Below are 14,903 nucleotides of genomic sequence, written 5' to 3'. Positions count from 1 at the left end.
GACCATACTACATAATGTTTTTTTCTGTCTTTTCTTGGCTCCAAAGCTCTGACATGTCAACAATTGTGTATTTTAATCTGTAACATATATTGGATGTAAAGCTGCCAGTCATTTGCGGAGATACATCATCATCCGACATGCGAAAGTCCCATGCACAGCCAGGCTGGGTTGGTCGTCTCATGCAGACAATTAGTTGAAAGGTGAATGGTCCAGGATGAACTCTCCGACGCCAATAACATACATAACCAGGACATTGCTGAAAAGAGGAGCGAGGACCAGCACCCTGCAGCCTGTTCCCTTCAGGAAGGCAGAAGGGACCCTCCTTACGTATGATCTTACTGACAGTCAACCACACTGTTGTAACTCTCCTCTTCGCCCCTTTGCTCAGAGATTGCAATCTCGTTTTCACAACATCACAAGGATTGACTGTCACAGCTGCAGTAGAGCCAGCCAGACAAAGAGTAAGGCCCAGTAAAAGGGTGCCGATTCATCTCGAGAGGGCTGGCCCAGCCAGTGGAGGTGGGTGAACAGCAGGAAGTTGACCAAGGAGACAGGAACATCTCTCATGAGGGTGGCTCCGAGCCCTGCTCCCAGGCGATATGGGTAGCGGACACCGCCCTGACAGTAGGGTTAGGACCCACATTGTAGGACCTGCTCAGAAGGTAGATCGTAGCGGTCAGTAGATCAAGTGCAGATGAGCTAAATAAATGTCAAATTAAATATTTTGTTCTTGTATGTAAAAGTATCATCGGTCTCATAGCCGTGAAACTTGCTGAACCTCCACGTTTAACCATCAAATTATCATAAGGCATTAGATAATTAGTCAAGCTTCACTTATTTTTAAGCTAGTCTGTATGAAAAAAAATATATATAACCATTTTAACATTGTAAAATTGCATGTGAAGGCCTCCCGGGTGGCGCAGTGATCCAAGGCACTGCATCGCAGTGCTAGCTGTGCCACCAGACTCAGCCGGCCGTGACCTGGAGGTCCATGGGGCGACGTACAATTGGCCTAGCGTCATCCGGGTTAGGGAGGGTTTGGCCGGTAGGGATATCCTTGTCTCATCGTGCACTAGCAACTCCTTTGGCGGGCCGGGCGCAGTGCACGCTGACAGGTCGCTAGGTGTACGGTGTTTCCTCCGACATTGGTGCGGCTGGCTTCCGGGTTGGATGCACGCGGTGTTAAGAAGCAGTGCGGCTTGGTTGGGTTGTGTTTCGGGGGACGCATGGCTCTCGACCTTCATCTCTCCCAAGCCCATATGGGAGTTGTAGCGATGAGACAAGACAGTAACTATTAACAATTGGATACCACGAAATTGTGAAGAAAAAGGGGGTACATTTTTTAAATACAATTTTTTTATAAAAAATTGCATGTGCAATGATTGCATTTTGGAACCCCACTCCCCCTAAATGAATGGTTTTGACCACAGTCCACTGGATTGGTGCAGCTAGAAAACACAAGTGTCTATCTCATAACGAAAATTCCACAAATGTGTTTCTATTTTGTGCTGTTGTTACATTTGTATTGGTGTTTATTTTCACATCTGATGTGCTCAGGGTGTTGTTACATATCATTTGCAACGTTCATCATGAGCAAAGCCATTGTAGCCCATCATTTCACTTTCCCCTAACTTGGCATTGCTGAAGCGCAGCCGGATAGCCTGCCAGCAGCCAAGGATGCACTGTGACCATTACAATGTAGAAAAACGTGTAGTCCAAACCATTCAACAGTTCGAATATCCCTATTACCAGAGCTTCATCTTATTCTTTCTATTTCCATGGCAGTTTCCCGTCCACAATTTATGGAAGATGCCAAAACAAAGTCAAAGATACTGGTTTCCCCTAGACATCTGTGGCTAAGTTTTCCCTAAATGCTTATGACAAATCCAGCTCCAGAATCAGTCACAGCCTAGACAGCTAATTCTTTGAATAGGGTGTAGCAACAAAATATACTTGCTTGCTAGATAAGGTTAGCATGCTAGCTAGCTACACTGACAGAAGTTAGTGCTCTGTTGTTATTTCTCCACGCCATGTGGAAATCACCACAGCGTTCCCACCCCCAATTTGTGAATGAGAATTTCCACTATAGGACAGAAATTAAGTTGAAATAGAGATGATGGGGGTCTTTAAGTAACAAATACAGATGTATTTGAACCCAGGTCTGCACAGAAGTACTTGAAAAAGAATGGACAATGACTTACCTGCGGTTTTATGAGTTTCTATAGACTTTCCCTTGTACTTATCAAATAGGCTGAGTGAGGAATACTTGCTTTTCCCATCCTTGGACTTGGTTATTTGCCCCAAACGATCGGACATTGCGATGTAATGTCATCGAGTATGGAAATGTTTCTATGCGCCTCTTGCTGTGCCTTCTTTTACTGAAGAGAAAAAAGAGGAAACTGTTAGCACACAAGCCACACCAGCTTAGAATTGGAAAGAACGTAATATTACTATTCAATCTATTCTAAAGTGTGACAAAAAAAAGTCAACATACCAATCTTAATTCAATTACCCAAATGCAATGTTTAGGTTAATTGAGGTCATTTGTAAAGTATCTATGCGTGGATAAACAGCGAGTAGCAGCAGTATAAAAACAAAGGGGGGGGGTTCAATGCAAATAGTAAGGTGGAAATTTAATCAGTTTAGTTGTTAAGCGGTCTCCTGGCTTTTTATTGTTTCCTTGACACGATACTAACGAGTATCGCTGGCCCTAACTGTGACGAGGCCTATTGTAAATTGTGAACTGGAAACAGTCTTACCCTATGTGAAAGAACCTTCAGAAAGAACCTTCAGAATCTTCAAATACCGGTAGGCCTGCAGAGTGGTCTGACTGACCAACCAGACATTGATGCTACTACCTCTTATAAAAGTAACTTAACATTACATGAAACCCACTAAAGGAATCAGCATTGCTACTTGGGTCATATTTCTTTGCAGCTACTAAATGAATATAGGGAAAACACTGACGTCGCATCATCTCAATACAGTGCTCAACGAGTGCACTGCAGTTACGGTGATATTTTTGCAATGAACATTTTCTGAACATTTGAGAAATGTGTCTGATCTACCCCATTCCTTCCTATTAAGGCTGACCTATTAGTCGACTGGTCGATTGTTTGGTCGACCAAGATTTCTTTTGCCCGAGTAGCAAAACATTTATTTTTATTTTTTATTAAATAGAAAAAAGTATCATGGTGTACAAGACACCCGTCTGATTGGCTTTGGTCGGAGTTGACTGATCCATTACGGAGGCACAGTCTATCAGTCTAAGACATATGCTACTGAAATTGTATATGGTGATATTACATAAGAAAAATGGAGTAACACTAATAAAGAAATATATTTTATAGCAAGTGTGTTTCTCCCGTGTTGGATAGTGGTCACTGTGTGCTGTTCAGAAACAAAGTTAACCTTGTGTTGAGAACAATGCGCCGAGGCAGCAGCATTTTGTTAGGTTGAAGCCTTGTTCTAAAATTGATTACCCCATAAAGACAAAGCAAAAGCAGGTTTAGACATTTTTGCAAATGTATTAAAAGAAATACACTGGAACATCACATTTACATAAGTATTCAGACCCTTTACTCAGTACTTTGTTGAAGCACCTTTGAGAGGGATTAAAGCCTCAAGTCTCCTTGGGTATGACGCTACAAGCTTGGCACACCTGTATTTGGGGCGTTACTCCCATTCTTCTCTGCAGATCCTCTCAAGCCATCAGGTTGGATGGAGAGCATTGCTGCACGGTTTAAGTCCGGGCCACTCAAGGACATTCAGAGTGTGTCCTAAAGCCACACCTGTGTTGTCTTGGCTGTGTGCTTAGAGTTGTTGTCCTGTTGGAAGGTGAACCTTTGCCCCAGTCTGAGTTCCTGAGAGCTCTGGAGCAGGTTTTCAACAAGGATTTCTGTACTCCAGGCTGTGCATCTTTGCCTCGATCCTGACTAGTCTCCCAGTCCCTGCCGCTGAAAAACATTGCCACAGCATGATTCTGCCACAACCATGCTTCACCGTAGGGATGGTGCCAGGTTTCCTCCAGACATGATACTTGGCATCCAGGTCAAAGGGTTCAATATTGGTTTCATCAGACAATATAATCTTGTTTCTCATAGTCTGTGAGTCTTTGGGCGACTTTTGGCAAACTCCAAGCGGGCTTTCTTGTGCCTTTTACTGAGGAGTGGCTTCTGCCTGGCCACTACTATAAAAGTCAATGGTGGAAAAATGCAGAGAAGGTTGTCCTTCTGGAAGGTTCTCCTATCTCTACAGAGCAACTCCAGAGCTCTACCAGAGTGACCATCGGGTTCTTGGTCACCTCCCTGACAAAGGCCCTTCTCCCCACGATTGCTCAGTTTGGCCAGGCAACCAGCTCTAGGAGAGTCTTGGTAGTTCCAAACTTCTTCAATTTAAGAATGGAGGCCACTGTGTTCTTGGGGACCTTCAATGCTTCGTAAATGTTAAAATGTGCAACCAGGGGGAAAAGAACTCTGGACCACCTATACTCCACACAGAGATGCATTCAAACCTCTCCCTCACCCTCCATTTGGCAAATCTGACCATAATTCCATCCTCCTGAATCCTGCTTACAAGCTAAAATTAAAGCACGAAGCACCAGTAACCAGATCAATAAAAAAATAGTCAGATGAAGCAGATGCTAAGCTACAGGATTGTTTTGCTAGCACAGACGGGAATATGTTCCGGGATTCCTCCAATGGCATTGATGAGTACACCACATCTGTCATTGGCTTCAACAATATGTGCATTGATGACATCCCCCCCAGTGACCGTACATACATACCCCACCCAGAAGACATGGATTACAGGCAGCATCTGCAATAAGCTAAAAACCTAGAGCTGACGCTTTCAAGGAGCAGGACTCTAACCAGGAAGTTTATAAGTTTATAAGAATCCCGCTATGCCCTCTGAAGACCCATCAAACCGGCAAAACATCAATACAGGACAAAGAGTCGTATCACACCGGCTCCGAAGCTTGTCGGATGTGGCAGGGCCTGCAAACCATTACAGACTGAAGGGATGCACAGCCGAGAGCTGCCCAGTGACACGAGCCTACCAGACAAGCTAAACTACTTTTATGCTCGCTTCGAGGCAAATAACACTAAAACATGCATGAGAGCACCAGCTGTACCGGAAGACTGTGTGATCACGTTCTCCGCAGCCGCTGTGAATAAGATCTTTATAGACAGGTCAACATTCACAAGGCCATAGGGTGAGACGGATTACCAGAACGTGTACTGCAAGCATGCACTGACCAACTAGCAAGTGTCTTCACTGACATTTTCAACCTCTCCCTGTCCCAGTCTGTAATACCAACATGTTTTAAACAGACCACCATCGTGCCTGTGCACAAGAACACTAAGGTAACCTGCCTAAATGACTACCGACCCGTAGCACTCACGTCTCTAGCCATGAAGTGCTTTGAAAGGCAGGTCATGGCTCACATCAACAGCATCATCCCAGAAACCCTAGACCCACTCCAATTTGCATACTGCCCCAACAGAGCCACAGATGCAATCTCTATTGCACTCCACACTGCCCTTTCAGAGGCTATTCATTGACTACAGCTCAGTGTTGAACACCATAGTGCCCTCAAAGCTCATCAATAAGCTAAGGACCCTGAGACTAAACACCTCCCTTTGCAACTGGATTCTAACGGGCCACCCCCAGGTGGTAAGGGTAGGTAACAACACATCTGCCACGCTGATCCTCAACACGGGGGTCTCTCAGGGGTGCGTGCTCCGCCACCTCCTGTACTCCCTGTTCACTCATGACTGCATGGCCAGGCATGACTCCAACACCACCATTAAATTATCTGATGACAACAGTGGTAGGCCTGATCCCCGACAACAACGAGACAGCCTATAGGGAGGCGGTCAGAGACCTGGCCGTGTGGTGCCAGGACAACAACCTCTCCCTAACCCTGATCAAGACAAAGGTGATGATTGTGGACGACAGGAAAAAAAAAGGACTGAGCACGCCACCATTCTCATCGACGGGGCTGCAGTGGAGCAGGTTGAGAGCTTCAAGTTCCTTGGTGTCCACATAACCAACAAACTAACATGGTCCAAGCACACCATGACAGTCGTGAACCGGGCACGACAAAAACCTATTCCCCCTCAGCAGACTGAAAAGATTTGGCATGGGTCCTCAGATCCTCAAAAGGTTCTACAGCTGCACCATCAAGAGCACTGGTTGCATCACTGCCTGGTATGGCAACTGCTCGGCCTGACCGCAAGGCACTACAGAGGATAGTGTGAACGACCCAGTACATCACTGGGGCCAAGCTACCTGCCATCCAGGACCTCTATACCAGGCGGTGTCAGAGGAAGGCCCTAAAAACGGTCAAAGACTCCAGCCACTCTAGTCATAGACCGTTCTCTTTGCTACCACACGGCAAGCGGTACTGGGGCGCTACGTCTAGGTCCAAAATACTTCTAAACAGCTTCTACCCCCAAGCCATAAGACTCCTGAACATCGAGTCAAATGGCTACCCAGACTACTCGCATTGCCTGCCTTCCCCCCCACACCACTGCCACTCTGTTGTCATCTATGCATTGTCACTTTAATTAACGTTACCTACATGTACATACTACCTCAACTAACGGGTGCCCCCGCACATTGACTCTGTACCGGCACCCCCCTGTGTATATATAGTTATTTTTTACTGCTGCTCTTTAACTTCTTTGAGATAGGGGGCAGCATTTTCACTTTTGGATGAATAGCGTGCCCAGAGTGAACGGCCTCATACTCAGTCCCAGATGCTAATATATGCATATTATTATTAGTATTGGACAGAAAAAACTGTTTGAATGTCTGTGAGTATAACAGAACTCATATGGCAGGCAAAAACCTGAGAAAAAATCCAGAGGAAGTGGGAAATCTGAGGTTTGTCGTTTTTGAACTCAGCCCCTATCGAATACACAGTGGGATATGGGTTATTTTGCACTTCCTAAGACTTCCACTAGATGTCAACCATCTTCAGAACATTGTTCAGGCTTCTCCTGTGAAGGGGGGTTGGATGGGAGCTGTTTGACTAAGGGGTCTGCCAGCAGCCTCATTTTCAGTCACGCGCATTTCACATTAGAGGTGTCTCTCATTCCATTGCTTTTCTACAGACAATGGAATTCTCCAGTTGGAACATTACAGAACATTTATGATAAAAACATCCTAAAGATTGATTCTATACTTAGTTTGACACGTTTCTTCGACCTGTAACATAACTTTTTGTCCGACTGGACCTGAACGCGCTTTTGGATTTGTTTACCAAACGCCCTAACAAAAGAAGCTATTTGGACATAAATGATGGACATTATCGAACAAAACAAACATTTATTGTGGAACTGAGATTCCTGGGAGTGCATTCTGATGAAGATCAAAGGTAAGTGAATATTTATAATGCTATTTATGACTAATGTTGACTACGCAACATGGCGGATATTTATTTTGGCTGGTTTGGGCTCTGAGCGCTGTTCTCAGATTATGCTTTTACCGTAAAGTTGTTTGAAATCTGACACAGCTGTTGCATTAAGGAAAGGTGTATCTAAAGTTCCATGCATAACACTCATCAACATGTATAATGAGTATTTCTGTGAATTCATGTGGCTCTCTGCAATATCACTGCATGTTTTGGAACTACTGAACATAACACGCAAATGTAAAATACGATTTTTGGATATAAATATGAACTTTATACCAACAAAACACATGCATTGTGTAACATCAAGTCCTATGAGTGTCATCTGATGAAGATCATCAAAGGTTTGGGATTCATTTTCATCTCTATTTGTGACTCCCCTCTTTGGCTGGAATAATGGCTGGGTTTTTCTGTGAGTTGGTGGTGACCTAACAATCGTTTGTGGAGCTTTCGCTGTAAAGCATTTTTGAAATCAGACACTGGCTGGATTAATGAGAATGTTATCTTTAAAATGGTGCCTAATACTTGTATGTTTGAGAAATTTGATAGAGATTTTTGTTGATTTGTATTTTGCACCCTGTAATTTCATTGGCTGTTGGCAAGGGGTTACACCAGTCCTAGACAGGTTAATTACTTGTTACTTTTCTCTCTCTTATTCTTATCTGTATTTTTTTAAAACTGCACTGTCGGTTAGGGGCTCATAAGTAAGCATTTCACTGTAAGGTGTATTCGTTGTATTTGGCACATGTGACTAAGAAAATTTGATTTGTAATGTTTTGGTACCCTTCCCCAGATCTGTGCCTCGACACAACCCTGTCTCAGACCACTACAGACAATTCCTTCGATCTGATGGCTTGGATTTTGCTCTGACATTGTCATTATGGGGTAGTGCGTAGATTGCTGTCAATTTGTTATTATTTAATGCATTTTAGAATTAGGCTGTAACGTTAAAAAAACATATTTTTTTTTTATCTGAAAAAGTTAAGGGGTCTGAATACTTTCCGAAGGCACTGTATTTACAGAAATAAGATAGATCCTGTTTCTGTTGCCTGTTTGAGTTTTGTTTAATGGCCTACTGATTCCGTGAGCACCAAGCCTGACGCAACATACCAAGTAAACAATTTCACAAATTCCGGTGTTTTAAAAATCATTGCTTTGCTGTAAAAAAGGCTTTAGTTTTTTTTTTCATTAGAACTGCCTCTACTATCATACATTTTTTCTGTGCTATTTTCACTTCCAAATTTTCAGAAAACTATTTTTAATAATGCACCTTTTTCTTGATCTCCTTATCATTATTTTACTGTTATGATCATAAGTAATGTCATTATCATTAGTAGGCTTATTATAGCAGCCTTGTATAACCACCATTGAGCTGTAGGCACAAGAGCTTTTTAGTCTTAATACGGCAACTTAACCAGGCCTATATTTCAATACTTATATAGGCTACTGTATCAATCATTCATTCATTCGTTCATGTCATCACACAGCATACGAGTCACTCATTATTTGAAAAGCAATCAAGCATTTTAGTTTTTAAATAAAAGTTAAGCGAGGCTTGAATAACTAGCGGAAACAAATAAACCATTCCATTACAGAAATTGTATTCCCGAATGAAAGAGACTGTTTTTAGTTCTTGCTGTAACAAAGGCTTAACAAAAAAACTTCACAAGACTCTCTGGTACGCTCATAATTCATTGTGTTTTTTTAAATTTTACCAGTCAGAAAAATGCTATTGTAATCTTTTCAGCACACATAATATGCACGCAGCGCATGCCCCTTACGTTCCTTTTCTTGATCCCTAGGATTTCCCACAACTAGTCACATTTTATCCACCCATCTGAATTTCCCTTTACCTCCTGAGCAGCCAGTAAACAGTCCCCCGTTCAAGGTTTATTTGTCACATCCTCTGCATCCATCTTGCTGTCACGGTGTTCAGAGTTTGTCAATGTGATTATGATATGCTATAGGTCAGGCCCTATTCAGACAGGATTAGTTTCACTGGGGGAGGTCGAGTAATGTAATTGTGTGCACAAGCACAAAACACCACATCTGTCATTTTTACATGGCAGGAGAGTAACAATTCCAGCCAGAATAACCTACCGTTTTTTGGTGAATTCCAAGGTCCTCTGATAAAACTAGTCCTTTGCTAAATCGTTTATTTATACATTTGACAGGTGATGCTTGTGGTTTCCGCAAGAAAAACTGATTCGATAAATTGAACTAAATGCTGCACATAAGCTATATGTATGGCCTACATGTAGCTTATCGACTTTCAGTGAATGCTTTTGCTTACATGTTTTGTGCGTATGAATTGAATATTGCAAAATACATCAGTAAAAAAATAGAGCCTATTTAATGCAACCCTTGCTGTTAATAGATCGCAAAGCAGCATACAACTGACCTAAACGTTTGGCAATTATAAGTTCAATTTCTTAACCATAGCTTTAAATACCATAGCCTTAAAACACATCTCAAGCGCAATTGCACCGTTTAGCTGACATTTGTAGGCTGGGGGGCATTTAGGACGTACTGCGGATCACACTATCTCAAAATATAATGGCGACGAAACCAAGCTCGAGTTACCAGTGGCCCTATCACCTGGACATGTTGAAATACTGTATCTTCACGCCTAGAATAAAAACCTCCAGGCTTATGTCATAACTGTCAATTTATTGAACAAAAATAAGAATTACAGTGAGCAGTTTGGAAAAACCTAATCCCGTCCGAAACGTCTTCTGGAATAACGGACATTTTAGTAATAATTACATAGCCAGCGTTCTCTAGTCCCGCGCGAATAGGTCTTTGGTCACGTGCATGCGATGAGAGCAAGTGTTGAGGGAATAGGGGAAGTTTTGCAGAAACAAATTAGGGATTTCGGTAGCAAGACTTTTCAGTCAGAAATGGCTGTAATTATGTTGCAGCTTTAGCAACACAGTCAGGACGATAAACACCGATGTTCTGTGGTGGTCGCTGCAGCAGGGAGGAGAGACAACGGGTGCTAGATTGCTCAAAAGAACAGACGACTCTTGGTGGACAAGATTTTTAGTCGGGACACCCGAACTTTTACATTTTTTTAAATGCGGAGGAAAAATTAGCAGGTCGAGCATAAGTCAACCCTGTTACCCATAGACAGACTAGAAATGTTTTAATTTCACTTTTTTTGTGTAGCTCCCATTCAATTGCCACCACTCCCTGTTGCACAAAAACTTCCATTCCCCCTGTCACAAGAGGATCTATGGCTGATTTAAGAAATCACTCGTTATTTTATTTGGCACTTACTATATTGTTTTTTATTTGAATTAACCTCTAGGTAGGAACACGTTTATTAAGTTGAACATGCTCTTCATGAAATAATGTTAAAATTAGGTGAAATGCAAAGTTTTTAAAAATTTTTTATAGCAAGTTACACTTCTGAAAAGGGCAGAGAATTGGTGAAACGACCCTAATATTAATCTCCAATTTCTTAACCCTGGACAACATGGACTTGGTAGGATTACAGGGATATTGGTATCTACAGTACCAATTATCAGTTTTTCAACTCAATACTTCACATAAATGCAGTGTAATTTAAGTGTAAAGTTCTCTACCTTGTAGCAAAATGTGTAGTATTGCAGGATATTAGCGTAAAAGCTAAAAAGAATCTCTCTGCCCCATGACAAAATGTGTAGTATTGCCGGATATTAACTTAGAAACGGCAACAATAACAACCTGCTTTATGGTTATTTTTTTAATTGCAGGAACTTCGCTTGAAAACAGCAACATTCTCTGATGCCAAGACTCAAGTGGCTGGCCTTAAAAATGTTGCTTATTGTATGCCATTTTTCTATCAACTTGTTTATGAGGGGGTATTTGATTAATTTGTTATCACAAAAGGGGTCCCCGATCCCAGAAAGTTGGAGAACCCCTGAGTTAGTCTACAAACAGAAGGACATTTCTATAGCCTAGCTGCTAGCTAGCTGGTTGTGCACTAAAGTGGTTATGCAAGAAAAGCTAGCAGTCACAAATATTTTCAAAGGGAATACAAATAAATCAGAAACAAAACGGGTTAATCGCAACAGAATTTAAGAATAAAAACGTAGGAACACAGCTACCTAACCACAAAGGCCTGTTTGCTGTGTTAAGTGGCTAAACCATTATTCGTTTGCTAGCTAACCATTTTCTGCGTATTCTAACTAGCTATTGCAAAACATTGTTGATACTTGTTACCTATGCAATATTAGTTCGGAGGGGTTTAAACCACGGACAAGTCAAATTTGACAGTAGCCATCTCTGCTGAATTAGCTAGCTAGTAGTACGCGCTTGGTAGTCTGCCTAGTATCACTGAGTATGTAAACATTGATTGCGTATTTTGTCTGCGAGTTCGTGGGGAAACAAATTGAAATGGCCATTAGTTCTTAATCAAAACCACCATGATTAAGTATTGATATAATAACTCACATTTTAGTCAAAATAATAACATTGACATCAAACTGGTTTAGCTAGATGTCAAGTTAGCTAGTCTAGCAACTAACGTTCGCTAGCTACGATTTCAAGACGGCCAATCAACTGAAGTTCCTGTCTGGAATTCCAAAAACAAATCCCAGAAAATACAGCAATTTGGCGTTTTAGAGAACACATGAAACCCTTCACTTTCAGGTAACAGTAGTGCACAAACGAACCATTATTTTAGCAGTTTGCCAAATTTCAGGACCACGGAAGGCGGCGATGACTATAGGACAAGGCGATTAAAAATGGCTGCTGCACAGAACAAAGCAACAATAAAACTGGTCAGTTGGTGAAGTCCCTGCAAAACAGTTCACACATACATTCATAACTCACCGATTTTACTTGTTATTATTTATTGTGATCAATAATGACGATTTATTTCCGAAAGATTACGTTGCTTCAAAGGATGGCTGGCGATTGTGCTGCCTATTCTTATTCTATTTTCCCGTTCACTTATGTTGTTGGTGGGCAACCGACCCGGCCTGAAAATGAAATTCCTTGCCACAGACAGAAGGGGTAACCCAGACACGCCACAGGGGCTATAAAGCTGAAGCATCCGTTTAGAATGTTTTCTCACCACCAAATATGGTAGTGAGAGGAAGTGCAGTCGCGAGTAGTGGGAGAGGACGGAACTAGTTGAAACTGGACCGATATTCTGCTAATTTTCTCATCGATTAAACATTTGCTCTCAATAGATTTACTGTTCTCAAAACTAGAATGTGTTATGAATACAGGGCACTAGGTATAGACTTCACTCTTTAAAAAATGCGTTGTTCAGAAGGAGTGCAAGGTTGAATTGAGTTTGTGCACACGCGCACTTCACAGAGTAGGCATTCCCTAAACGAAATATGCAAATATATTCTACAACGCGCCAATAGGATCTAACTAGCTTGTGCATGGCTTTGGCCACCTCCTTGCTTGTTCAATCCACTATGCTTCATTTGCTCCCGCTATAAACGACACAGATGAACTATCTTGGGTTAATTATAAATATCTTTGTCCTTGCTCTCGTCGACTCTGGTGTGGCTGTACACGGATATGACGTGCCGAATGTAACAGCGACACCTGGTGTCCAGAGCCATATATTTAACAGCTTTAGACCGAGCATTTCATAAGTGTCAAAGGCTTTTATTGACAATTACATGAAGTTGATGCAAAGAGTCAATATTTCCAGTGTTGACCCTTCATTTTCAAGACCTCTGCAATTCGCTCTGGCATGCTGTCAATTAACTTCTGGGCCACATCCTGACTGATGGCAGCCCATTCTTGCATAATCAATGCTTAGAGTTTGTCCGAATGTGTGGGGTTTTTGTTTGTCCACCTGCCTCTTGAGGATTGACCACACATTCTCAATGGGATTAAAGTCTGGGGAGTTTCCTGGCCATGGACCCAAAATGTAGATGTTTTGTTCCCCGAGACACTTAGTTATCACTTTTGTCTCATGGCAAAGTGCTCCAGTGCTGGCACTTTGCCATTTTGTCTCATGGCAAAGTGCTGGAAAAGGCCTTGTTCGTTACCAAACTGATCCTGGATGGTTGGGAGAAGTTGCTCTCGGAGGATATGTTGGTACCATTCCTTATTCATGGCTGTGTTCTTAGGCAAAATTGTGAGTGAGCCCACTCCCTTGGCTGAGAAGCAACCCCACACATGAATGGTCTCAGGATGCTTTACTGTTGGCATGACACAGGACTGATGGTAGCGCTCACTTCTCCGGACAAGATTTTTTTCCGGATGCCCCAAACAATCGGAAAGGGGATTCATCAGAGAAAATGTCTTTACCTCAGTCCTCAGCAGTCCAATCCCTGTACCTTTTGCAGAATATCAGTCTGTCCCTGATGTTTTTCCTGGAGAGAAGTGGCTTCTTTGATGCCCTTCTTGACACCAGGCCATCCTCCAAAAATCTTCACCTCACTGTGCGTGCAGATGCACTCACACCTGCCTGCTGCCATTCCTGAGCAAGCTCTGTACTGGTGGTGCCCCGATCCCGCAGCTGAATCAACTTTAGGAGACGGTCCTGGCGCTTGCTGGACTTTCTTGGGCGCCCTGAAGCCCTCTTCACAACAATTGAACCTCTCTCCTTGAAGCTCTTGATGATCCGATAAATGGTTGATTTAGGTGCAATCTTACTGGCAGCAATATCCTTGCCTGTGAAGCCCTCTTTGTGCAAAGCAATGATGACAGCACATGTTTCCTTACAGGTAACCGTGGTTAACAGAGGAAGAACAATGATTCCAAGCACCACCCTCCTTTTGAAGCTTCCAGTCTGTTATTCAAACTCAATCAGCATGACAGAGTGATCTCCAGCCGTGTCACACCTGTATTAACGAGAGAATCACTGACATGATGTCAGCTGATCCTTTGTGGCAGGGCTGAAATGTAGTGGAAATGTTTTTGGGGGATTCAGTTCATTTGCATGGCAAAGAGGGACTTTGCAATTAATTGCAATTCATCTGATCTCTCTTCATAACATTCTGGAGTATATGCAAATTGCCATCATACAAACTGAGGCAGCAGACTTTGTGAAAATTTATATTTGTGTCATTCTCAAAACCTTTGGCCACGACTGTACATACAGTTACATTGTTTAAATATTCCCCATGTAATATTTATAGGGAGCTATCATGGCTGCCATAGAATGTTGGAGTGTCATGTAAATGCATCATAATGCAGTAACCACATTGGCCCAACTCTCTAAATACCAGTGGTGTAAAGTATTTAAGTAAAAACACTAGAAAGTACTACTTACTTAAGTCATTTTTGGAGGGGTATCTCTGCTTTACTTTACTATTTATATTTTTGACAACTTTGACTTTTACTCCACTACATTCCTAAACAAAATAATGTACTTTATACTCCTTACATTTCCCCTGACTCTCAAATGTACAAGTTACATTTTGAATGCTTAGTAGGAAAGGAAAATGGTCTAATTCACGCACTTATCAAGGGAACATCCCCGGTCATCTCTACTGCATGGTATCTGGCAGACTTAGGAAACACA

The 14,903-nt window shown here is 42.3% G+C and overlaps 1 protein-coding gene across 8 annotated transcripts in view; it reads right to left on the bottom strand.

Moving 5' to 3' along the window:
- The window catches only part of LOC109873686 (protein PRRC2B), a 47,687-nt gene extending 35,270 nt beyond the window's left edge, over positions 1 to 12,417 (bottom strand). For all 8 annotated transcript variants that reach the window (XM_031809620.1, XM_031809616.1, XM_031809622.1 and 5 more), the window contains exons 1-2: positions 12,239 to 12,417; positions 2,202 to 2,378 (exon numbers count right to left, since the gene is read on the bottom strand). In XM_031809620.1, the coding sequence (XP_031665480.1) occupies positions 2,202 to 2,316 (115 nt within the window). In that variant the 5' untranslated portion in view covers positions 2,317 to 2,378; positions 12,239 to 12,417. The remainder of the gene's footprint in view (positions 1 to 2,201; positions 2,379 to 12,238) is intronic.
- Positions 12,418 to 14,903: the final 2,486 nt, after the last annotated feature.

This window comes from Oncorhynchus kisutch, linkage group LG29, assembly GCF_002021735.2.
Source record: "Oncorhynchus kisutch isolate 150728-3 linkage group LG29, Okis_V2, whole genome shotgun sequence".
Lineage (NCBI taxonomy): Eukaryota > Metazoa > Chordata > Actinopteri > Salmoniformes > Salmonidae > Oncorhynchus > Oncorhynchus kisutch.
This window is presented reverse-complemented; position numbering and strand designations above follow the sequence as displayed.